Source organism: Phocoena phocoena, chromosome 8, assembly GCF_963924675.1.
Source record: "Phocoena phocoena chromosome 8, mPhoPho1.1, whole genome shotgun sequence".
Taxonomy (NCBI): domain Eukaryota; kingdom Metazoa; phylum Chordata; class Mammalia; order Artiodactyla; family Phocoenidae; genus Phocoena; species Phocoena phocoena.
In genome coordinates, this window is record NC_089226.1 from 8,067,818 (window position 1) to 8,092,856 (window position 25,039).

Below are 25,039 nucleotides of genomic sequence, written 5' to 3' on the forward strand. Positions count from 1 at the left end.
TGACCTGACGGCCCAGCCACAAATTCGGTGACTCTGAATGCAGCCCCAGGGGTTACATCCTTTAGGGATGGGAACTGCTGTGGCAGGACGGGAGTTGCATCTGAACAGAAGGATGAGAGCAGATATCTAACGAGATAATGGAGCTGCCATCGACAGTCCTGGCGAGACCCTAACCCCACAGGCGGGAAGAAACTGTTCTGGGGCCCAGCGGACCAGACTCTAAGAGCTGTTAGACTGAACGCTCAGGAGTCCCAGAAGACGGCCTCAATCTCAACTTCCGGTCTAAAGGCATCTCCTTACTTCACTCTGAAAGGAGCAGAGGTGCCAAGTCTCAGGGCATCCTGCGTGTGCTGGCGCGAGGCGAGAAGGTGGAGGGCACAGGACACCCTGCCTCCCGGGGAGCCACGACGACCGGAATTCTAGGCCTTCGCTCACGGAGAAGCACGGATCAGAAGCCGGCCGCCCCGGCTGAAGTGGAACCAGCGCGTGGGTAATCCACCCTCGCCCACTGGTCCTGAGTAAGCTGACTTTCTGCTGACTCGAGCCTTAAGACTGCCACAGAGTCTTGGTGCCTTGCCCCATCTGAGAGACTGAGAGAGTGTGTGGTGGCCACATTTCAGGAGCTCAGGATCTAGCCACTTCTAAATAGGCTCTGAACGCAACAGCTTTTCCCAGCCTCGCAGAAGCCACAAGTCTAAACAGAGAACTGAACAGAGGCCTCTGCTCCCAGCTGGTGAAGGAAGAGATGGGGGCACGGAGGAGGCCGCACCCGAGGGCTCTCGGAGCGCCGCTGGCAGGGGAGGGGCAAGCGAGGCCCGTCAGACAGCTGAGAGGAAGGCAGAACCCAGACTCTGGGACAAGAATTTTACTCTGGTGGTAGGGACCGTCCCGTCTTGAAGATTCTCCTTGCTGTTATTCCACTGTCCCTCAAAGCCCCAGAGAGGGCCCTGGCTTGCTGGTGTCAGAAGCTCTGAAGCACCCAGGGAGAAAGGTAGACAGAAATCTGCCATCTTTAGGTGGCCTCTGCTGATGAAGAGAGACTCCTGTGGGCTGGCTCGCCTTTCCCCTGCCCCATTAAAGAAGCCCCATGTCAAAGCCCAGCTAGCTGAGTCCACTCCGCAGCTCTGTCCACACCGCTGTCCTCACGGGGAACAACCTGCCTTCACGTCTCCAGGTGTGGGAGGAGCTAACTGTGCACGGCCCACCCCGCCAACTCCCAGCATCACCCCTCCATGGCCACACACTCTTGACCAGTATCTCCCAGGTATGTCTGTGCAGCTACGTGTAAATCTCCAGAGTTTGGGGTCTGCGTATTTGGGGGTACACAGTACTGTTGATGAACTGACAAGCCCCATGCAATGAGGGTCATTCAGGCTGTGAAGTAAGGACACAGCCAGAGGCCCCAGTCCAGGCTAATCTTTTGGTCTGCTTCTTTGTTTGGTTTGTGTGGGGATGAGGTTAACGTCCTAAAAAATCTCTAGCAGAGCATCACATGATTATATTCTCAAATAATTCAGAAGTCTAACCCCTAATCCTTTTCATTGGCATAAACACCAATAATGGTTCGGTGCTCATTATTCCAGTCTTTTCTTGAATGAATTTACATATACATGAACACATGTACATTGAAGTCTATTTTTTAAGCACAAGAGGGATGAGTCTTTAGGGGTTATCCGTGACCTCAGAGATCTCCCATTGACAGTCCATACAGACCTCCTCCCTCCTTTGTAACAATTGCGTTGTAGCCCAGGCTGCGTACGCACCATGCCTATTAACCCTTCACACGCACAGGGTCACTTAGGTTGGTTTTGGTTTTATTTTTCATTTTTTCTATCACAAATGATGCTGCAGTGGACATTCTGGCCCCTCTTTGCGACGTGCATGAGTGACTGTCTAAGTCAGACACCTAGAAGTAGAAACGCTAGGTCAGAGGGACACGGGTTTCAATATCTCATGGATCTGGCCATGTCTGACACCCCACCCACCGTGCATGAGCACCTAGGACTCGCTCTGTGCAAGGGAGTTTGGGAGAAACGAGGCGTCTGTCTCAGCTCACCAACACTGGCTCCATCTGGGCACGGTCTCAATGGGGTAACTTCTCTATGGCCTAAGCTCCCATCCAGCATACTGAGACATATGTGGAAGGTCCCCTTCTCCTATTTAATAGTGACTCTCAGGCCGTTTCAAAAACCCACACAATGGCACCACAGGAACCAGAAGAGGATGTGGGCTCTAAACAAGCAGGGACAGAGGACAGGATGGGAAACGATGCTGGATACTGGGACCAACTAAAAGGCCCCCTCTAGAGAAGAGCTGTACCAACTGGCTCCACCCATTGCCTATCTTCATCCTAGGGGCAGGCACTTAACGCAGATGAAAACAGAGGAATGTGCTCCAAAGATATTAACCCTTGGGCTGGAGCAGGGGTAGGAAAACTCTTCTTAGTTTTCTTTTCTTTTTTTTTTTTTTAAACAACTCTTGAAAAATGTAAAAACCATTCTTATCTCATGGGCCATACACAAGGAAGCAGGCCAGATCTGGCCCATGAGCCGTGGTGGACAAGAGAGCACGCAGGCTCCGGAACACACACTGCTCCAACTGCACACTCAGGGAAGGCGAGACGGCCGACAAGCCCCGCTCCCCACCGTCTGCACAGCACTGGGCAGCTACCCACCCAACAGGGGCCTACTGTGGAAACAGACCTACCTATCAGCTCACTAGACCGTCAGCCTGGTTCTTCATTTTTAAATACAAATGAAGCAGGAATTCCCTGGCGGTCCAGTGGTTAGGACTCTGTGCTTTTGCTGCGGAGGGCCCAGGTTCGATTCCTGGTCGGGGAACTAAGATCCCGCAAGCCACATGGTACGGCCAAAAAACATTTTTTTAATAAAATAAATACAAATGAACTAACATTCACCAGACACTGAGGGAAAAACAGCTGAGGGAAAAAAGAATGACCAAAATAAACAACCAGAACCAGATCCCAGAGGAAACGGGATCATTTAAGGGTCAGGAGATAATTTTGAAAACAATTCTAATTAGTGTGTCAGAGAAAGTCAACCCAGTTTTGGCCTCTGTGAAGCAAGAGCTACACGCTATGAAAATGAAATAATCCGAGGACCAGAAGAAAGAAAATTAAAATGCTGGCTCCCAAATGAAAACCTTCTCTGGGAGGTCTGGAGGACAACGTCAAGACCATCTACCAGTCTACAGAAAGAAAAGACAGATGGGAAAAGGAAGAGAACAGAAACAGCACATGGGACTGAAACCGTGCACCTCAGATTGGGACTTGAACCCACGTGGCCGGGACTCAAACCCAGCCAAAACCCACGGTCTTCCAACTGAGATCACACACCTGCTTTCAGGACTTAAGGAAGCTCAGGTTCTTGATGTCTCATCACAGAAAGAATTCAGTGAGAGACAAAGTGATATGTAAGAAGTGGATTTATTTAGAGAGAAACACACTCCACAGACAGAGTGTGGGCCATCTCAGAAGGTGAGAAAGGCACCAGGGTATGGGGCTGTCAGTTTTTACAGGGGTGGGTGATTTCACAGGCTAATGAGTGGGAGGAGTATTCCAGCTATTTAGGGAAGGGGCGGGGATTTCCAGGAATGGGGCCACCGCCCACTTTTTGATCCTTATGGATCCTTGGAACTGTCATGACGCCTGTGGGTGTGTCATTTAGCTTGTTGATGTGTTACGGTGAGTGTATACTGAGGCTCAAGGTCTAGTGGAAGTTGACTTGTCTGCCATCTTGGACCCATTTCGTTCTAATCAGTTTATGTCATGTCCTCGGGCTATATCATTCTTTCAAAGGCTGTGCCCTGCCCCCTTCCCTCCTGTTTCAGGACCAATATAGGAAGTCTAACAACTAATAGGATTTCCAGTAAGAGGAAATAAAGGAAACAGAGAGAAGGAAATTATCAGAGAAATAATAGAAAAAATATTCAGAGTGAAAGGCTAACATAAGACTTTAAATTGAAAGGGTCCAAAAGTACCCAGCAGAGTAAATGAAAAAAAAAAAAAAAAATCCAACCTAGACACAGCATTACAAAACCCCACTACACTAAAGATAGAAGACATCTTATATACTTCCAGAGAAGGAAACTAACAGAGCAAACAAATGACAACAAAAAGCAAAGTTAGCTACAGAGAAATGAGAATTAAACTGGCATTGGATATCTTATTAGCAACAATGCTTTATTTAAGAGATCAATGCCTTTAATATTGGGAGGGGAAATAAATTTAAATTCTGTATTCAGTCAAATCATAAATTAAAAGTGAGGGCAGGGACTTCCCTGGTGGTTCACTGGTTAGGACTCCGCACTCTCACTGCCAAGGGCCTCGGTTCAACCCCTGGTTGGGGAACTAAGATCCCACAAGCCACGTGGTGTGGCCAAACAAAAAAGTGAGGGCAAAACAAAAGATTCAAAGTTTTCCTCTCATTTATTCTTTCTGAGGAAGTACTTAAGAATGTACTTCAGCTAAACAAGAGTAAAACAAGAAAGAAAAAGACACAGAAGACAGTGGGTCTAACCCAGGAAAGCAGCTGTGGAAGCGAAGTCTGTTGGGAGCTCAAGGCACGCCTTAAGAATCAGCTCTCCAGATCGGAGGGAAAAGAGAAGAGCATTTTGGAAACAGTGTTTCTGGAAGGAAGGAAGGAAATACATAACAAATGATTAATGTAAATGACTAGGTAAATTCAAAAACAGAGTACAGGTCCTCCTCACCTTATGATGAGGTTACATGCAGATAAACCCATCCTATGTCGAAAATGCATTTACTACACCTAACCTACACCATACCTCAGTCTAGCCTACCCCGAACACGCTCGGAACACTAACGTTAGCCTGCAGCTGGGCACCACCATCTAACACAAAGCCTATTTTATAATAAAGTGTCGCTATCTCACGTAATTGAATACTGTACTGAATGTGAAAAACAGAATGGCTGTCCGGGTACAGAATGGTTATAAGTGGTTTGCCCTCGTGATCTCAGGGCTGCCTGGCAGTTGTGAAATACAAGTACAGCACAGCTGACAGAGAAGCTGAGGGACAGCAAAGGACAGAAGAGGTGCTGGGAAGGGAAGGCCGGAGGCTTCTCACCGATACTCTCCCCCAGCACAGTGACACAACCTATAGTACATGGAATAAGGACTAAAGATTTCGATATATTTAGGATTCCAAAGGCAATTAAGAAAAAAACCCTGGAAATAATAATATAAACATCAAAAATTGGGAGGAGGAGGGAGGGAGGGAGGGTGAGGAAAATGTAAAGGAGCTAAGACTTTCATCTTCCACTGTGGGAAACTGATAATGTCAAAATTGATAAATCAAGAAAGAGCTGCATAAGCGTATTACCCAGTTAAGTGTCTAGAAGAAATCACCAGAAGCACTAACCCCAGAAATTGTCTTAATGGTAGTTACTTCTGGAAGGCAGAACCAGGGTGGGCCAGACAGGCCAGAGCCTGTCTCTACTTGACCGAGTGACTGCACGACTTTGATAAACCCCCCAGCCTACCCCAGACATTCTTATTCAGTAGGTCCAGACTCTGTATTCAAGAAAGCTCCTCAAGCAATTCTGATGACTAACCTCTGCATCCCATTCAGAGCTGAGAAATGATGATTTTATGACCTCATCTGATACCGAAGCGCCCTGAGGTAGGCTAGTCGGCTACTCGATTCCTCATTTCTCATTCAGAGAAACTGAGTCTCAGAGCAATTCCGCGATGTGGCCCTGAGCCTGGGGTACTTCTCGTGTTGGGTGACGCTGGCGCCCTTCCCCACCCTGCTCTGGTGCTGTCCTGGCCGAGACCTGTCTGGCAAGGCTTCCCCTGCTGGTCACGGTTCAAACTGCACTTGTCCTTCAGCTCAGCTGTGCCGGGAGGGCTGCGGAGGACACCCGAGGGGACGGGGTGAGAGGCCTGTGCCAGTCTGTGCTGAAGTGCAGCCACGGAGCCTGGCACCGGCCCCGTCCTCCAGTCGTTGGAGGAGGCCACATGCCACCCTCCCTCTGCCCACTGGCACTGTCCCGAGTGGGCACCACACAGCACGGGGCTCCCTCGTCCGCAGAAGGCAGAACAGAAACAAAAGTCTGCTAGTGCCCCAGACCCAGAGGAAGGCGGGAAGCCTTAATCAAACACTTTTACTTGCAGCAACAGTGACTAGAAACCAAACTTGAGAATGAGGGCAGAGCCCTACAATGCACCTGGGGAATATTCTTAGTTCTTCCAAGGACTTGCCAGTTTTTCTTAATTTTTAATTGGGAAATATACTGTAAATATTAAATGTGTGTGTGTGTATGTGTATATATATATATATATATATATAAAACACATATATATGTATATATACACACACACACATTTTACATGCACACATATACACACATATATACACACACATATGTACATAAATATAAAATATATACTGTTTAAAGACCTAAAATAAAAGAACATCCATGCATGGAGCACACAGCCCAAGAAACAAATATTACCCGAAGTCTCTGCCCTGCCCCGCCAGGGATAACCACTTTGCTGAGTTGGGGTTTAATCATTTCTCTTTTTGTCTTCCTAGTTTCATGAGGCATGAATGCATCCCCAAGCAGTGTATTGTTTAGTTCTGCTTGTTTTTCAACGTGATCTAATCAGAATCGAGGAATCACACGGTGAGTATTTTATGTCTTGCTTTTCCGGCCCTATGCGTGTAGAGCCTTCCTTCCTGACGTGTGTAGCTGGGTGGAGAAGTACTCCAGTGCAGGATTTACTTACTTACTCTCATTGTTAGTTGTTATCTGGACTGTTTCTAGTTTTTTCTATGCTGCCAGGAAAACTCTAATGGAAGTAGCTGGCCTTTTAAAATGCCCCTCCTCCAGAGCCCCAGGTTTTGCCTCTGTACAGAATACCGGGCCTGTAGCTAGATAGCTAGAGTTCTGGGAGTTCCCCGCAACCACGAGAAGATGGGATTCCCAGGGGTCCCTCTACTCCCCGGCCCGGCCTCACTCACACACAGAAGCCTTCTGCTCTGAACCTGAGATTCCCCACCCCTGCCCTAACAGCAGGGAAAACAATGGCCTTTTCAGAAGCAGTCCGGATTTCTGAGTCACACCCCTCTCCCTACTATCTGCCCCCTTCTTCCCCAGGTAAGAGAACAGCGTTCTCAATGAAAGGGCTCCATTGATGGGCCACAGGGCGTGAAAGCGTGAGAGCCGGAGCAGGAGGGGACCAGGCTCTGCCCTGCCATCTGGCCCACACGGTCCTCACATTTGCCACATGGCTACAGGGGGAACAAAGGAAACCGGACCGTGGTCAGGGCCAGGCGTGTTTCCCTCTGTTACATATATTGTTCCATTTAAGGCTCATATAATTTTAAAGGTGGAAAAACAACAACAAAAGATGACTAACACTTCTGAGTACACACCATATGCCACTGTGCTAAGTGCTTTAGATACCTTATCCCAGTGGGTCATAACCCACGACAGTGGTGAGGAAATTAAGTTAGGAGGTTAAGACCAGCATCTAAACAAGAGGAAACAGACAAGACTGGAATGAAGATGAGAATACTAGAGCGCGTCCCATAAACGAAGGGTAAGTACTGTTTTGTGAATTCTTTCTGTACCTTATATTCACATATATTTATCTCTCTGCACTGGGTCGCAATGTAAACTATATATCTCTCACTGTGGATAGAGGCTAAAAAATCTCAGAACACCCTTTCTTGTCTCATTTATTTCATAACCATCCTGACGTAGGTTCAGTTACTAATCTAATTTAACAAGGAAATAACTGCAGCTACTTCCTCGGCTTCATCTGGGCCACACAGCTCGGTCACCAACCACCCACCAGCCTCCCGCTGCTCTGTTTCTCTTTCCTCCCCCAGAACACGTGCTGCAGCCTCCGCCCAGGGCATTCTCCCTGCTCCTCTCACCAGCTCTTTGCACAGCTGGTTCCTTTCCATCCTTCAGGCCTCAGCTTGGGGGTCGTGTCCACAGAGCCCTGGTCCCCAGCCCGAGCAGCCCCTCTCCTGTTCACGGCCGTGTCGACGTGTCTCCTTGTTGCCGTCTGACTTCCCCACTACGACTCCAAAGGAGGTAACGTCTGATGCCCTCGCCTGTGTGTACCTGGCAGCAGGCACTCCCTAATCTGTTGGTTGAATACAGACACTCAGGTTCTCACAATTGGTAAATGGCAAAGCCAGGATCCCAGCCGGGGGAGGGCGGACCCCTTGACCCCTGCACTATATACGAAAACTACGAAACAGCACCAGTAAGTGTTAGCGCTTGGCTGGGTCGGACTCCGACGTCTGTGCTCTATTAGGTCAACGGGGTAGGGGGGCCATGAGGGCCTCGCTGAACAGCCTTTTGTGGTCGGCTGAGAACTTGGAAGGGATAAGTGAGGAGACAGCAAAACCTCAGGCTAGAAGAGAAAAAGTCTGCCAAAGAACAGAGAAATACCAGAAGAAGTCCTCAGGGCAGCCAGCTGAGAAATGAGCTGGTGACTGGGATTGGAGAGGCGGGGCCGAGAAGCCTGAGGACCAAGGCCAAAGGAATACCCTGGCCGTGCTGCCACCTCGTGGCCGTGGAATGCTTGGCCCACAGGAAAAAAAAGAGAGGTGGGCTGGTCTGTGGGTTCATTCTTTAGGGGTCATTTACTGAACACCTGATGCAGGCCTGGCTGCTGGGGCCTGGAAATGAGTCTGACACGGCTCCAACGTCCAAGGACCGCTGTTCCCTACATCCGGGCAGTGACCCAACCCTGAGAGGTTTACTTCCCTCTTTTCACAGTAGCTCGTGGGGTGCCCCCTCCCCAAAACAAGACTGAGAGGGCAGAGATGACCTCTCATTCATCTCTGAAGCTCCAGCACCCAGCACAGGGCCCAGCACATCAGAACAGTTACAGTGGCTACAATTTAATAGGTGCTAAGTGCTTCTAAAGACAGCCCATCAGTTCCCACATTTTACCTCTGAGGTACTTACGAGATCACCGAGTGGAGATGTCAAGTCAGTGTTTATTTCAGTATGAGCCTGGGGTTCTTGGAGAGGTCAGAGATGGGGAAATAAACGTGAACATCACCCACAGATATGTTCAAAGACCAGGACCTCTCAACGAGTTTCGCGTGCATGTGGCTCACCTGGGGTTTTCGCTAGGGAGCATACTCTGATTCTGCGGTCCGGGGCGGGCTCTGAGAGCCTGCGTTTCTAACAAGCTGTCAGGCCACACCAGTGTTGTTGGTCCACAGACCACACCGCAAGTGGGAAAAATCTGGAACAGAAGTTGACAAACTATGGCCAGAAGGTCAAATCCAGCCTATGGCCTGTTTTCCTACATCCAGCAAGATAAGAGCAGTACTTTTATTTTTAAAAAGGTTAAAAAAGAAAAGAATATGTGACAGAGACCACCAGTAGCTCACAAAGCCTAATATATTTATCTCTGGTCCTTGACGGAAAAGGTCTGCCAACCCCTGATCTGGTATGTCATCCAGGGACAGGAGGCACAGCGAGATGAGAGAGGGATGAGGGTGGAGCCCTGAGCCAGGCTGTTATGACTTCCGAGTTGCCATGCCTAGTTTCAGTAGGAAAAATAAGAATATAATGCACTGTTTGTGCGCTTAGGCTAAAAAGACAGTGAGCCCTGGAACAGGTGAGCTAAAACCCGAGGCTCCCAGGTAGGAGTGTACAGCACTGGGGAAGAGGTGCAGACATCTTCGGGGCTGAATGGGGACGAACACCTGTCATCTTGATAATCCACTGCCTCTTTCAGCGCTTATCCTGGAAAAAAAATGACAAAAATAGAAGGACGGGGCAGTAGCCACCACCCACTGTGTGCGGCACCACAGAAGTACATGTGCTGAAAAAAATAATATGAAAGGGAGTTCTGCAAGGTTGCCCTGTGGAGCAAAACCTTCTGAATTTTGGATGAGGGTGGGGAGGGTGGACAGAGAAAAGGGTAAGGCAAGGGCAAGGGGTGCGGCAGAACAACGGCCCCAGAGCCTGTAGTTTGGGGGCTGCCCCGCGTCGTGCTTGACTATAGTGTTTGGCTACTGTCAGGCTTCGTCACGCTGCGTTGACGACTATGTCTGCTTAAATGTCAGCGCCTGAGAAAGCAAACACAGCCGTCCGTTTCCGTCAACGGGAACCGATCAATCTGGCCCTCTTTCAACAAAGGACCGGGCTCTTTTGCTTCCAGCCGTGAAAAGTTTGCTTGTCTCACGTGAAGCATTCACATGTATTTCCGAAGGACAAGAAGAGAACCCTTTCTCGGGGGTGCAGAAAAGACTAAGTCTATCCAAAAGACTGTGGCAGGATATCTGTAAAGCCAAACTGTTCTTAAATGCTGGAGGACAAATAAAGACAGAAGGATATTATAAAACTGTCCTGGGCTGCAAAGCACATTCCAGAATTTCCTGGTTGGAAGGAACCTTCAAGGTCAACCAGGCTGCCTCATGCTTCCCACGAAGCTGCCTCCTGAATCTAACCGTCTAAAGGAGAAAAGTTCACATCGCGTCTGGCTTTAGGCACGGAATATTCTTCTTCTTCCACTTCTTAATAAATTAAAAAAATATTTGCAATCAAAACCAAATCACCGCCTTTTAACCCACAAACTCCTGCCCTCCTCAAGGCCTTCCTCAATCACACTGTCTCCCCCCTGGAAAGTGAGTTCCTTCAGGGAACTAACTGATCTTGTGGCACCCAGCACACTGCTCATTCCACAGCCGCGTGGTGAGCAAGTCCTCAGTCGACTAAAAAGATCTCAGTTTTTCTGCCACCTTTTTGCTGTGTGATTAACCTTCCCAAATCGCATTTTCCTCACCTGTAAAGTCCTATCACGATACGGCTATTTTGAAGACTAAATACAATGACACGTGTACTTAGAATGGTGGCTAGCACAACAGTAAGGGTTTAATAAGTGCTGACAATCATTATTACTCAATTAGCAGATGAAACCGTTCTATCCTATGAATCACACTCTCACCCCAAAACACATCACACCAGAACTGGGTTTCTCAACCTCGGCACCATTGCCATCTCTTTGTTGTGGAGGCCCATCCTGTGTTTCGTAGGATATTTAGCAGCATCTCTGGCCTCCACCTTCTAGGTACCAGCAGCACCCCACCTCCCCAGATCTGACAGCCAAAAATGTCTTCAGAGATTGCTTCTTCCTCCATAGGGAAGCACTGCACCAGAATATGCAAATCAGTTGTGGAGTGGTCACCACACCCCCTAATTCCCCACCATCCCACTCTCCCCACAGGCAGCCACCTCTACCCCAAGTGCTCACCACTCAGTTGCCTTGGAGGGAACAGGTGATAGGTGCTGTAGATATCATTGGAGAACTGCAGCTGGAGCTCAGGGCTGCCCTTCAGGAGCTGGGCAACGTGGTCCACCTGAAATGGTGTCTTCTCCAGGATCACAATGGCATCCTCTCCGTCCCCATCCCCAGAAGCCTCATTAACCTGTGGGTGAGACACCATCGGTGGGCCCAGGGACAGAACCACAAGTGAGGCCTGGAGAGCAAAGGTAAAAGATGTAAAAGCTCCCAGGGCCTCTGCAATCCCAACACCTGGGATTTCCTTCCCTGCAGTCTTCCCTCTGGGGAAGTCTAGCCGATGGCGCCCATGTTTCTTCTCCCAGAGAAGGCATCTCATCAACCCAAATCCTTGTGGCAGCTCTCACATCCTCCTTCTAAACGATGCAAAGCTTCTCAGCTGTCTTCTATTTTAGGCTCACAAGGCCTCTGTCAAATTCTCCCCATTTTACAGACAAAGAAACTGAGGTCCAAAGAAGACTGCTTGCCCAAAGTCACACGAATAGTCAATGTTGAAACAGAAACTAGAATCTGGGTATCCCAACAGGCTTCTAGGTCGAAGGTTCTCATGGCTAAAATCTTCAGCAGGTGCTGCAGACTGAAGACAGGTAGGGGTGAGAGAACCAGACAGAACCTTGTAAAAAAACAAGTTTCAGGGACTTCCCTGTCAGTCCAGTGGTTAAGATCCCACGCTTCCAATGCAGGGGGTGTGGGTTCAATCCCTGGTCTGGGAACTAGGATCCAGCACCGCCAAAAAAAAAAGAGACACAGAGAGGCATGGAAGCCTCGGCCAGGTCCCCCTGATGCTCTCAAAAGTGAGAGCTCCTGCCAGGAGTTCCGGAGAACCCTTGGCCAGCATCCTCACTAGTTCTTGAGGTGGTCTCCAGTCTCTCCTCAACCCCTGCTGTAAAGCTGAGCACATGGCATTAGAGGGAGCGGTGTCTGCCTACCTGAAGATACTCTGCTCTCCTGAAGACCAAGGATGGTAACTTTCATCACTACGTCACCCGCACCCAGCTCAGTGCTGGACTGTCAGAGCGTGATATGTGGAACTGAATCACCAATTTAATAAACTGTCTCCTCGGCTGGGGCTGGAGTTCTTTATAGCAAGGATCAGACCTCCCAGTCCCTATGTCCCTACCTGGGGCCTGGATGAGCAAGACCGTCCGGCAACACTTGCTGGGTTCCTAGCAACTTACAGGTTTAATGAATGACTGATGACTGCTTAGGGACTTCAACATGTGATTATGAATCGGCAATACACTCTACAAACGTAAGTTTTTTTTAGTAAAAGAGGAATTAGGAAAATTAGCCCTACGCGTGTTAATTCCCTTAATTTCACAGGTAGTCTTGCCTCCTCCACGAACTAACTAACCCCCCTGCATTTTAGTGCACTCTGCCTTCCCCGCTCCCCACCGAGGAATGTGCTTGGTATTTTCCGAAGAATCTAAAAAAAAAAAAAAAAAAAAAAAAAAAAATCCGCCTCCGAGGCGACGATTGGGTCACTCCTTCCCGCATCCCCTCCCCAGGGCTGCCTAATGGTACCTTCCCGTGTAGGAAAATGATTTTGTCCCGCGCAGACTCCCTCAGCACTTTTTTCACTCTAAAGCCGGAGAAAGGTAAGCGGACAGGGGCAGAGGTACCATTCCCAACGCCCGCTTCTTTCCCCTCTGTGCTGAGCGCCTCCGCCTCCTCGGCATCCACTTCGCGCTTTCTCTTGTTGGGCTGCGGCGCTGTGTCCGCCATGCTGTCCGGCGGGAGGTGTGCGCCTGCGCGAAGCCGGCCGCGGCCCCGCCCCTCCCGGCCGCCTCCTCCCACCTCAGCCAAGGGGCGGTGACTACAACTCCCGACGTGGTCCGCGCCGGAGGCCGCATCCCTTCCGGCCTTAGGGAGCCTCGGAGCGCTGATTACTGGGATCCACCCGGAATGAGCGTTTTAATTCAAGTTACCTCCCCTTGGTCCCCTGGTGCTAGCCGGCCCGATTGGAGGCCGGTGCTGAGGGCAGCGAGAAGGCAACAAGTCCCTAAAGAGGCGGGCTAGAGAGGCTGCAGGGGAGAGGGCTGCCCCAGCCTCCCAGGGGCAGGAGCCAAAAGACGCCGTTTGGACCCAATGCGTTGACACTTTGGTTGAATGCACATTTTAATCAGAATTACACCCACATTGATTAGAGTGGAAGGGATGTTTCAGAAATAAATCTGTTGAGCCAATCTATTTCTTGGTCAATTTGTTTTTAGAGCAAGCCCTTAAATCATTTCCAGTTTTCACCCGTTTTCATTTTACAGAAATGTTCATCCTATTCAGTTCTCAGTACTTTTGGCTGAGAAGAAAGGTAAGTGAACAGGGACTGAAATACATTTCTAAAACCTCCAGCCTGGAGGCTCCTGCCCCTCTGTATCCACATTACTGAACGGAGCCTGTGTGTGCTCCCCCCAGCCCGCCAGTCTACCCACCCTGGGTTGCGGTGAAGGAAAGTAGCAAGGCTCTCAAGGTAGGGCCAAGCAAGGAGAGTGGGCAGCTCATGCTCAGAAGACTTGAACGCCCTGATGACTTTCAGAGATGCGATTTTAAAGACAAGATGAGGGAGAGGGTCGTGGGGTGCCTGATAGCTCCTGGACTTCTTCTGATTGGTTGGTGGTGATGTAACTCGGTGGTATTTCTGGAGTCAACATCAACCTTCTAGTTCCAGAGAGGCTGGGAGTCTACGCAGTTATGGTCAGCACGCGGTTTGCAGTTAACTTCTTCCACCTGGTGGGGGCCTCAGTCTCTGCAAAATAACTCAGGGATATGGCTCAGGATATTATCTCTAGCCCTGAAGGAGGAACTAAGGGTCCTTGACTTTGTTTTATGGCTAAACTATTATTATTTTTGTCTTGTTTGACTGTTTTCCTTTGTCTCTGCATTTCCTCACTTCTCTGATTCAACTTGCTCTTTGGAACTCTGGGAAGGCCTAGGAGGCTGAAGGTTTTCTACAGACTTGAGATGGGGGTAGTGCTGAGGTCCGCTCCCAGGAAGGCCTCACAGTGTCCTGCTCCATTTTACCCACTTTGACCATGTGTCCACCGTGCTACCAGGGTTGTGATTTGCAGCATGAATATGATTCCTCCATCGGAGTTTCTTTTCTTTTCTTGGCCATGTAAAATTTTTATTGATAATTTCTCTGCAACCTCCCAGTGCTCGAGCCCACCCTCCCAGGGACCAATGGCACATCAGCATCATCTCCTGAGCAGTGAGCTCACCCCTGCTGAAACCTGCCAACTGAAAAAAAAAACACACAATGTAAAAGTTAAAAGTTACATTTTATTCGGGGACCTTACCGAGGACTACAGCCCGGGAGACGGACTGTCAGGATAGCTCTGAGAAGCTGTTCCAAAGAGGTAAGGGAGGAGCCAGGATATATATAGGAGTTTTTGCTGAAAAAAAAAATGTAGTTGAACGTCAAAAGGTTACTATTAGGGGACTTCCCTGGGGGTACAGTGGGTAAGACTCCACACTCCCAATGCATGGGGCCCCGGTTCGATCCCTGGTCGGGGAACTAGATCCCGCATGCATGCCACAACTGAGGATCCCCCATGCCGCGATGAAGGTCCCACATGCCACAACTAAGACCTGGAGCCGCAAAAATAAATACATAAATAAATAATATAATTAATTAAAACAAGATTACTGCTAATCACAAAAAAGAGACATCTCAAGTTAATGATTTTAGTGCTTGTCTGTGTATGGGAAAATGCAAGAGTCTGGGCTCCTTGGAATTATTCCTTAGATATGCATCTTAATTATCTAGGGCCGGTATCCTCTTTTTCTCCATCCTGAATTCCCCTCAGGGTGCACCATGGGGTGGCTGCGTGGCTGATGGCTTGATGGTGGCAGTATTTGTTGTTTACTGAAATGGCAGGCGACATTTTTTTGGTCAGCAAACCATTGGTCTTTTCTACTCACCGCCCTTACTTTTTAAATTTTTTTTAATTTGGTGGGAGGGAGCATATTGGGTTTTCAAAGCCCTGTTGGGTGAGCTTGCACTAGTCCAGTTAAATTTATAGCACTTTCTCTAGCTCCTCTTCCCCGTCCCCCCATAAGCATGAGTGACCAGCTGGGCTATTAGTAAGACTGGTTGAAATATGGTGGCTTCGGTGGAAACTTCAGGAGAGTGAAGTCTCTGCTTTCCAGAAAAATAATTGTCACTCAAAGTGAAATTTTTCTTTGAAACAACTTTTTTAAAAAAGAAAAGAAACAGCTCTCAGCCTTAGTGCCATCTCCTGAGAAACCTCCGTGCCATGAGAGCGAAGTGGAGGAAGAAGCAAAGGTGCAGGCTCAAGCACAAAAGAAGAAAGATGAGGCAGAGGTCCCAGTAAAATCGTACACCCATGGAGGCCACAGGAGCAGAAACAAGGGAAGCCAGAGGCCAGGGATGCTGGTAGAAATTGTTGGGCTGCATACCTACTGTCTAGAACTTGTCTCAGTGGATCTGGAACATGTATGCCCACTCTGATTGCCTCGACAACCTTTGAGAGACCCACCTTGCTCACATCAAAACAGCCCCTTTTGGTCCTTTGCCCTGGACCTGTGTCATTCTGTACTAGTTCTGTTCTCAGCTGCGGCTGAAGGTAATACGTACAGTAAATCATCTCTTTTGCTGTCTTAGCTGAAGAAAAAAAAAGAAAAGAAGAGAAGCATACACTTGGCCCTTGAACAACACGAGTTAGAACTGCAGGGTCTCCATATACTCAGATTTTTTTTTTAATAGCAAATACTGCATTACTACGTGAATCCACAGATACGCGTCCAGAGCGTCAACTGTAGAGTTGTAGCTGGTTTTCTACTGCACAGAGGGTTGGTGCCCTTAAGCCCCACAGTGCTGGAGGACCAACTGTCTAATGCTAATTAGAGTATGCATGAGGTCAGAATTCTACTCATAAGAGGGCCTGGCTCAAGGAAAAGATGAGCTCATAGGGAGCCTCAGCCCCCAGAGGACCTGCTGGAATACCAGACAGCAGAGCGTAAGGGACCTTTACAGCAGTAAATCTTCACTTGGCTTCAGAGGCATTTGTCTGCTGATAATTTTTTAGTTCAGCTTGTTTGGAAACATTAGAAGGCTCTGCACTGTCCTAGCCATTAGCCACATGTAACTTTACATTTAAATTAATTAGAATTAAATGAAATTTAAAATTCAGTTCCTCAGTCATACAACCACGTTTCAAGTGCTTGATAGCCACGTATGGCTCGTATCACATTGGACAGCACAGATGTGGAACATTTCCATCACCACAGAAAGTTCGACTGGACATTGCTGTATTAGAAGGTTGTTACTGGGAAGCCCTAGTCTATAAGCATCAATCCTTCCATTTTCTTGCGGAATCTCAAAACTTCTCCCTTTTATTTTACTTATTTGTTTAGTTTAGTTTAAAGAAGGACTAGACACTTCCACTTCAGGTAGTATGACAGACTAGATATTCTAAAAACAATCAGCTAAAAACACCTAAACATTCTGGATGCAAAACTTAAAACATCCCTTTAGTTACATTCCTGTGCTCCCAAGAAAATAAAATTTTCAGAAACAAAAAATGTGGGAGCACAAATCTATAGAATAGTAAGTGGGTATTGAAGCTGAAGTTCTAAGGGTGATGGCTTGTTTCTAGAAATCCAGAGCCTCGGGCTTTAAAATGTGATGTTTAAGGCGCAGATCTGGGCTCATGCAAGCGAGGAGTTGGAAGAGAAAACTTCCCAGCGAGCCAAGATCTCTAAAGGGCCCCCACCTCAATGAAAGGGCCAGCTACTTAAAAAGTAAAAGAAAAGCTGCCCTACTAAAGGAGACAAGATGTTTAGGAAACTTATCTGCCTCAACATCTGGCTCCGGAGGGGAGAAGAAAAAAAAAAGACAAAAAACTCTGAAAATTTGTAATCACAGGCCAATCTCCATGCAGGTTTAGAATTCAGATTCATACTGCCTACATGATCCGGGAATTCAAACTGAAAAATCTATTTCAGCCAGTTTTGTATTCTTCACTGTTTACGCCAAACTGACTCCAGAAGAAATGAAAAATCTAAATAGATCTATAACTCTTTAAGATACAGAAATTGGAGTTTTAAATCCGCCCCACTGCCCCCCTTGCAAAACACGCTAGGTCCAACTGCATTTACAGATTAGTCTACTAAACATTCAAGGAGCAATTAATTCCAAGCTTTAACTCATCAATGAATAGAAAAAAGGGACCACTCCCCAATTATTTTAGAAAGCTGATATAACCTTGGTAACAGAGCCAGAAAAGGATAATACAAGAAAGGATAATTATGGGCCAATCTTACATACGGATATACATGTAAAATCATAAAGAAAATGTTAGCAATCTGAATCCTGCCATTTAAACAAAGGTAATAATACATCACGATCAAGATAAGTTTACCCCAGGAATATAAGACCAGCTTAACATTAGAAAATTTAATGTTATTCACTGCATTACCATTTAAAAGGGGGAAAAAAACATCATTTCAGTAGATGCGGAAATTTTAGAATATATTTCAAACCCATTCAACATAAGTAAAGCTCATTATCAACTAGAAACAACAGGAAACTTACAGCTTGTTAAAAAATACGTACCAAACCCAAAACGTACAACAGATACCACATATAATGGTGAAATGTTTGAAGCATTCCCTTTGAAATCATAATTTAGACAGAGTTGTCACTTTCAATATCTTACTGGTGGTCCTAGGCAGCAGAGAAAGACAAGTTTTTGTTTTGTCTTGCAAATTATATGATTGTCTTTATAGAAACCCAACAAAGTCTATAGTCTTATAGAATAAATAATTCAGTAGTTTGCTTATATTAAATCAATATGGGGGACTTCTCTGGTGGTCCAGTGGTTAAGACTCCACGCTCCCAATGCAACGGGCCCGGGGTTCAACCCCTGGTTGGGGAACTAGATCCCACATGCATGTCGCAACTAAGAGTTCGCATGCCGCAACTAAAAAAAAAAAGATCCCGCATGCCGCAACTGACACCCGGTGCACGTAATGAGAAGCCCACGCACCGCAACGAAGAGCAGCCCTCACTCAACGTAACTAGCGAAAGCCCGCGCGCAGCAACGAAGACCCAATGCAGCCAAAAACAAATAAATAAATTTATAAAAAAAAAAAAAGACCCAGTGCAGCCAAAATAAATGAATGAATAAATACATTAAAATATTTTTTTAAAAAAACCTTTTACAGTAGCAACAGAAAATATGACATACTAAGGAATAAATCTCATAAAAAATGTGACTGACCAATATGGAAAAGATTTATAAAGTTTTTATTGAAATACATTTAAAGACATGAATAAATGGAGACATGCCATTTTTATTAGGAGAAAGATTCAATATAATTAAAACATCTATCCTTTCCAAATTAATCTCTCAACTCAATGTAAGTCCAATAAAAATATTAACTGGCCTTTTCCTGGAATCTGACAAACTGAATAAACAATTTACATGAAAGAGTAAAGGAACAGGAAGGGTGGAAGTGATTTTCATGATTAAGAGGAATGGGAAGAGCTGACTATTAAGTTATCCAGGTTTACTAACAACAATAGTACATAAGCCACGGTGCCACTGACACAGGGATACATCAACAAAGGGAGGAGGCTGGAGAACCCAGGAGCAGACCCTCACGTATGACAACGTATAACAGCAGTGACATCACAATCAGTGGGGAAAGGATGGACTAGTCAGTAAATAATGGCTATTCAAATAAAAAAAAAAAAAGTATCTCTAACTTATAAACCAAGAGCTACAAAAACAAACCCAAACGAAACATCCAGGTGGATTAAAGACCTAAATGTGAAATACTTCCAGAAGAAACTACAGGAGTAGGGAAGATTTCCTAAAGAAGACACAAAAAGCACAGACTACAAAGTAATAGATAAAAGTTTTCACATTAAAAAATAAAGCTTCTGTTCTTTAAAAGATACTGTTATATGGTGGTCATTTTTTTTTAAAACTTCTAATAATTTAGAGAGACATACTTAAATATTTAGAATAAAATAATACCTGCGATTTGCTTCAAAATGATCTTCGGGTGACTAATGGGTAAGGTTATTATTAATAAAAGCTTATCTCTGAGTTGGTAATTGTTGAAAGTGGGTGATAGGTATATGGGGGTTCATCAAACTTCCTCCTTCCTTTTAGTGTATGATATATATATTTTTTTATAAAAAAGGCAAAAGGAAAAAAAGAATGTTATGACAATGGGATACCAGTGTTCATCCACCAGCTTATTAAACACTTAAAAAACTGATAAGTCTAGGGAATTTCTTGGCAGTCCAGTGGTTAGGACTCGGTGCTCTCACTGCCGGGGCCCGGGTTGAACTAAGATCGCACAAGCCGTGCAGCGTGGCAAAAAAATAAAATTAAAAAAACTGATAATTCTAAATGTTAGCAAGAACATGCAAAAGTGGCAACTCTTATGCACAAATGGCAGGAACATAAATTGCACAACCAATCTGGAAGAAAATTTGGGATCTTCTACCAAACCTGAAGGCGCGCACTCTTCACTACCCAGCCGTTCCCCATCTAGGTTAAGTCCTAGAAAACCCTGCTCTTGGAAACATACACAAGAATGAAAATGCTCACAGGCTCATTGTTTTCAACACCAAAGAAACTGGAAACAACCAAATGTCCACTTGTAAAAACACGTGTGACTGAATAGTGGTATATTTACATAACGGAATGAAAGTGAATTTACTGCAGCTCCATGAATCAATATGGACACATCTTACAAACATGGCAAAAAAAAAAGAAAAAAAAGAGGAATTTGCAGAATATAACACCATTTATGTAAAGTGTAAAACCATGTAAAAGTTAATATATTGTCAGGGATGCATACATATGTAATAAATTTCTAGAGAAAAGCTAAGAATGATAGATTCAAAATTCAGAATAGTGGTTACTTCTGGTGGGAGTAGGGAAGAGAATGTAAGGGCACAAAGGGAGCAACATGGGGATTGTGAGGTTTGGCTTCTAAGCTGGGTGTTGAGTACGTGAGTGTACACTGCATTATTCTTTAGTCCTTTTGTATGTAATAAGATAATTTGTAATTAAAAATAAAATTTTTTCACAATATATACAAATAGAGAATCATGTACAGTTAAAACTAATATGTTATATGTCAATTATATCTCAATTTAATATATATATATACATATACATTTTTTTCAGTAAAAGGAGGAGATGTGGTGGGGGAAGAGGGAGAAGAGACACAAAAGTACACATCAGGGGAATCATAAATTCATTTCAGTTCAACAACCAAGTTTTACTAAGAACGGATGAATGAAACTCTGCCTGTCCTACAAGGTAGACAATCAATCTGCCAGAAGAAATGCGCTGACTCCTCTGAGCGCAGAGGTGAAGGAACTACTGTAAAAGCAGGAGTTCTAGCCAGATGCCTGATGAGGCCCCCATATGTCAGAGCCTTGGTGGGTGGGCTTTTGATCCCAGCTAAAGGGTCTGAGCTTTCCTCCTCTTCACCCCACCTGCTCCCTCCCCTCTTCTGTCCCCTCTTCAGACTCATTTCTAGGTGTGAGTCTTTAATGACAGGCATGCAGTGAAAACAAATACAGGACAGTATCTGTCCTGTAGACGTGCTGAGGGCATCTTCCACGCAGCTTTCGGAAGTGAACGACTCACTGGGAGACGCCGGCAAGAGTGTGAGTGTGAAAAACGCTGTACCTGTTGTTCTCTCCTGACACCTGTCCAGGGCTTCCCCAGGCAACTGGGAAAACCACCCAGCTGAGGCGCGCAGTCCAGGCTTCCAGCTCCTTACTCAGCCGAGTCACCTCTTCAGGAGGGAAGCACCTAGACACCAGTGTCCGATTCCAGGGGAAGAAGACATGGGCACGATGTGCCAGGCTTCACGTCCAGTCACGCAGGAGGCAACGCGTGGGTGATGTCTTGGTATCACGCTTCCTTCCACCTCCACTTTCTGGCTTCCCCAGGCCTTCTTGGGGGAGTCCCCAGCTCCCTCACAGCCTTCCTGGGGGAGTCCCCAGCTTCCCCAGGCCTTCCTGGGGGAGTCCCCAGCTTCCCCGGGGCCTTCTTGGGAGCCCACGGTTATGGAGGCCACGGACAATCTGATCCCAGGGTCACATACAAAGTGCGGCAAACTTACTCCTCACAACTTAGCACATCTATGGAACCCAAGGTCCTAGGCCCTCTCACTCCATTTCCAGCTTTGCTCCAACTGTCTGCATCCGTGTTGATGTAAGAAGTGTCAGCTGAGGGTCTGCAGATCTGAAAGGGACGAAAGAGAATCACATGGCTTGTCACCCTCCTCAAATCCCAGCATCTCTGTTTCCCCCACATGTCCCTGTCTTCGCTACCTTTTAATCTATTTTACTTCTAAGCCCACTGTGATATAACGCCCCTCCCTGGATACGCTTATGGTAGGCAATTCTTTCCTATTATTTTGTACCTGTTTGTGTTACTAAACCAGGGTCCCTCCTGGCATCTTCCCAGCTCTTGGTGGCCATCTCCAACCTGACCTCAGTGAGAGAAACCTAATACTATTAATACTAATAATGATAATAGTGACTTATATTTATTGAGGACTTGATAATGCGCTAGGCCCGGCCTGTCACAAGTACTTTACATGTGCCAGGCCACGTTCTGAATTTACTTAGTGTACATACTTATTTAGGTATATACTTATTTAGGTATTTAGGTACGTAGTTAGCTATATATATAGTTAGGTATATAGCCTGCATTCTGCACTACAGGCAGACCTCAGAAATACTGCAGGTTCAGTTCGAGACCACCACGATAAAGCAAATATTGCAATAAAATGAGTCACACAAATTTTTTGGCTTCCCAGTGCATATAAAAGTTATGTTCACCCTTTTTTGTAGTCTATTAAGTGTGTAATAGCATTATGTTTTTAAAAACAATGTACGTGCCTTCACAGAGAACTATATTCAATATCCTATGATAAACCATAATGGAAAAGGATATGAAAAAAGAATGTGGATATATATATCTATATATATCTATGTCTGAGTCACTTTGCTGTACAACAGAAATTGACACAACCTTGTAAATCAACTACACTTCAATAAAAAATTGATAGAAAATACAATGTACATGCCTTAATTTAAAAATGTTATTCTAAAAAAAAAAATGCTAATCATCATCTGACAACGCAGGGTTGCCACAAACCTATTTGTAAAAGAAAAAAGCGCAGCATCTGCTAAGTGCTCTAAACCAAAGCCTGTACTAGGCCACACTGGGTGTCTCCTAAAAGCCCAAGTAGAGCAGGCGCTGCGGCTGAAGCCCCTTCCCCTTCTCCCTTCCCCGTAACTTACACCGCGTGACAGCCTCCTTGACTTGGCGAAAGCCACCGTCGGGACCCCAGCCGTTCACGAAGTACATGAATCGGAGCTCGGCGGGGTAGGCGGCTCGGCTGAGGCCTGACATCAGGGGGATGGTGCGGCCCTCCGCCCCGGGGGCCTCGCTCAGCGCCTGCAGCATCTGGTACCTGCACCACGGGTCCCGGAGGAAGCCCGGTGTGATGAACAGCACGCGACAGTGGCTGTTGCTCAGCGCCTGGCACAGCTCGGACACTATGGCGCCGCCGGGGGCTGCGTCGCGAAGCTGCAAGAAGCAGCGCAGGCCGGCAGCGCTGCCCTCCAGGTAGGAGACCAGCTCCTGGGCGGCCGCCAGGTCCTCCTCGCTGTGGCACACGCACACATCATAGTCCTTGCTCCAGCGGCCGCCGCTGCTGCTACTGCTGCCGTGGGCGCCCAAGTGTGTCGGTGGCGGGGTGGGAGACACCTCTGAGCTGGGGCCCAGGGATGGGGGCCTGTCCGAGGAGCTCGGCTGTGAACCGTCACTGCGGGTGTTTTCTGGGGAGACGGGCGTCTTTGTGGGCTTTCTCGACAGGGCCTGCCTGAACCAGTCTGCGGGGAAGAAGCACTGCTCAGGCCTGGAGTTTTCAGCAGGGGTCTCCTGGCGACCCCGCAGAGAGGAGCCACGGCGGGGAGGAGGTCAGCCCATCTCCCCTGTCCACCTTCTTCTCACAACTGCTGCTCTGCTACTGTGTACATCCCTCAGGACTTGCCCCAAAGTCTCCCTTATCTTTAAAGGTTTCGGGAACACATAAAAACTCTGGCAGCTTTATAAGTCGGCAGGGATGTAATGCGGCCTGTCTTACCATACCGCATATTCTGAAGGTGCCAAGAGAATAGATCTTAAAAGTTCTCATCCCAAGAAGAAAATAAATCTGTAACTATGTATGGTGATGGATGCTAACTAGACTTGTAAAGATTACTTCCCAATGTATACGCATGTTGCGTCATTACGCTGTACACCTGAAACCGATAGAATGTTGTATGTCAATTATACCTCAATCGTGTTTTGTAAAGCTTTTGGTATAACAACAATATGAGGGGGGAGAAAAGGAAGAAAGGAAAGGAGGGAGGGAGGGAGGGAGGAAGGAAGGAAGGAAGAAAGAAAAGAACTCTGGCTGTTTCACAAGCCTGATTGGGAAAGATGGCTTTGCTCCACGCCCTTCGACTGCTGGTACCCCCCTAGCCTACCCTAACCAGAACTTCCCACAAGCTGACTAGTCAACCATCCGTGAGTCAGGAAGTAGAGCTACGTTAAGCTGGTAAAGATCAATTAGGCCCCAAACCCACTTTCAGCATTGAGGGGAGGTGGGTTTAGATTAAGGGGCTACCCACTATGGGAGGGAGAGAGCCAGGGATTGTCATCTGTTTGGCCCTGAGAAATCCTAGCTTGTTGCTAAATGGGCAAAATGGAAATGTGCAAGAGGACCACTCACTGCCCAGGGTACCTGAAGACCTTAGAGCTGAGTGATCCAGGGCCACACTTTGGAGTGGGGCACACAGATTCGATTGTGGACCTGCTACTTGCTTTCTATACGACCATAAGCAAGTCAGTCTATGTCTCCACTTCCTCTTCTGTAAAATGGGTTCATTTTAGTTGTTGAAGATCAGCAGAGATAATGCAGTGTCTGGCATATTGTGAGCACTCCAAATGGTTTCAGCTCAGCTTCCCCAGTTTTGACCGGGACAGAGTGTGGTGTCCTGGAGGTTGATTTGTTTTTTTTTCTCTCTGCTTGGCTCCTACCTCTGAATGGTTCAGGGCGATTTAGTTAAAAAGAGACACCCTGTTAAGCACTCAGCACAGTGGTTTCCAGGCTGGGAAGACTAGCTGAGCACACTTGGGAAACCTGTGAGCCACAAGGACTGAAGCCTCCCTGATGCACGCCCCCTCACTCCCCACAGAGCCTGTGGGCACTGAGGTCAAACCAGGACCCCCCCCACGCCCACCCCATCAGCCTCCCTGTGTCTCTCCAGGGCCTGTGTTTGGGGACCAGGCAGCCTCCTGGAATTAGGAGTCTGTGTCCACTCACCAGCCATTTTGCCCAGAGGCTTCTTGGACCTGGAACGAGGAGCTGGCACGGAGGTTGATGATGCCATAGTGGTGGGCTCCAAACTAACCCCATGAGATCAGGCATTGGTAAAGTGGGAGAAGGGAGGGGACCCAGTCTTGACCTCATCCAACATCCATCCTACAAGAGACGGAGAGAAAGGATCACAAAAGCTGTACTTAACCTTACTCCCAGTCCCAGTGGGTGGGCTCTGGCATTTCTTTCTCTCTTGGTGCCTGACAGAGGCTCAGTCTCTAAATCGGTCCCTCATCCCTTAGGGGATTAGGGACAGACACCACTGGGGTCAGGGCTGGTTG

The 25,039-nt window shown here is 47.0% G+C and overlaps 2 protein-coding genes and 1 non-coding gene across 4 annotated transcripts in view; 1 reads left to right on the forward strand and 2 right to left on the reverse strand.

Annotated features, from left to right (window-relative positions):
- The window catches only part of DCPS (decapping enzyme, scavenger), a 34,208-nt gene extending 21,159 nt beyond the window's left edge, over positions 1–13,049 (reverse strand). Inside the window, exons 1-2 of one of the 2 annotated variants that reach the window (XM_065882298.1) lie at positions 12,849–13,049; positions 11,277–11,451 (exon numbers count right to left, since the gene is read on the reverse strand). In XM_065882298.1, coding sequence (XP_065738370.1) covers positions 11,277–11,451; positions 12,849–13,049 — 376 coding nt within the window. Of the gene's footprint in view, positions 1–11,276; positions 11,460–12,835 lie in introns of both variants that reach the window. The other variant, XM_065882297.1, reaches the window with a different exon arrangement.
- Positions 2,768–2,840, forward strand: TRNAK-UUU (transfer RNA lysine (anticodon UUU)). The gene has a single exon. It is a non-coding gene; the product is annotated as a tRNA-Lys (tRNA).
- An 8,455-nt stretch (positions 13,050–21,504) lies between the features above and the next one.
- Positions 21,505–24,812, reverse strand: TIRAP (TIR domain containing adaptor protein). Its single transcript, XM_065882647.1, has 3 exons — positions 24,705–24,812; positions 22,633–23,226; positions 21,505–21,565 (listed from the first exon to the last, which is right to left on the reverse strand). The coding sequence occupies exons 1-3, from the start codon at positions 24,769–24,771 to the stop codon at positions 21,546–21,548; spliced, it is 681 nt and encodes a 226-aa protein (XP_065738719.1). The 5' UTR covers positions 24,772–24,812; the 3' UTR covers positions 21,505–21,545.
- Between the last annotated feature and the right edge of the window lie 227 nt (positions 24,813–25,039).

Excerpts from the sequence above, each read along its gene's own strand:
- TIRAP (XM_065882647.1), bottom strand. The coding sequence starts at position 24,771 with ATGGCATCATCAACCTCCGTGCCAGCTCCTCGTTCCAGGTCCAAGAAG. Across the intron at positions 23,227-24,704 it reads GCCTCTGGGCAAAATGGCTG|ACTGGTTCAGGCAGGCCCTG; the intron begins GTGAGTGGACAC and ends TCTTCCCCGCAG. Across the intron at positions 21,566-22,632 it reads CAAGGAGGCTGTCACGCGGT|ATCTGCAGACCCTCAGCTGA; the intron begins GTAAGTTACGGG and ends CGTCCCTTTCAG.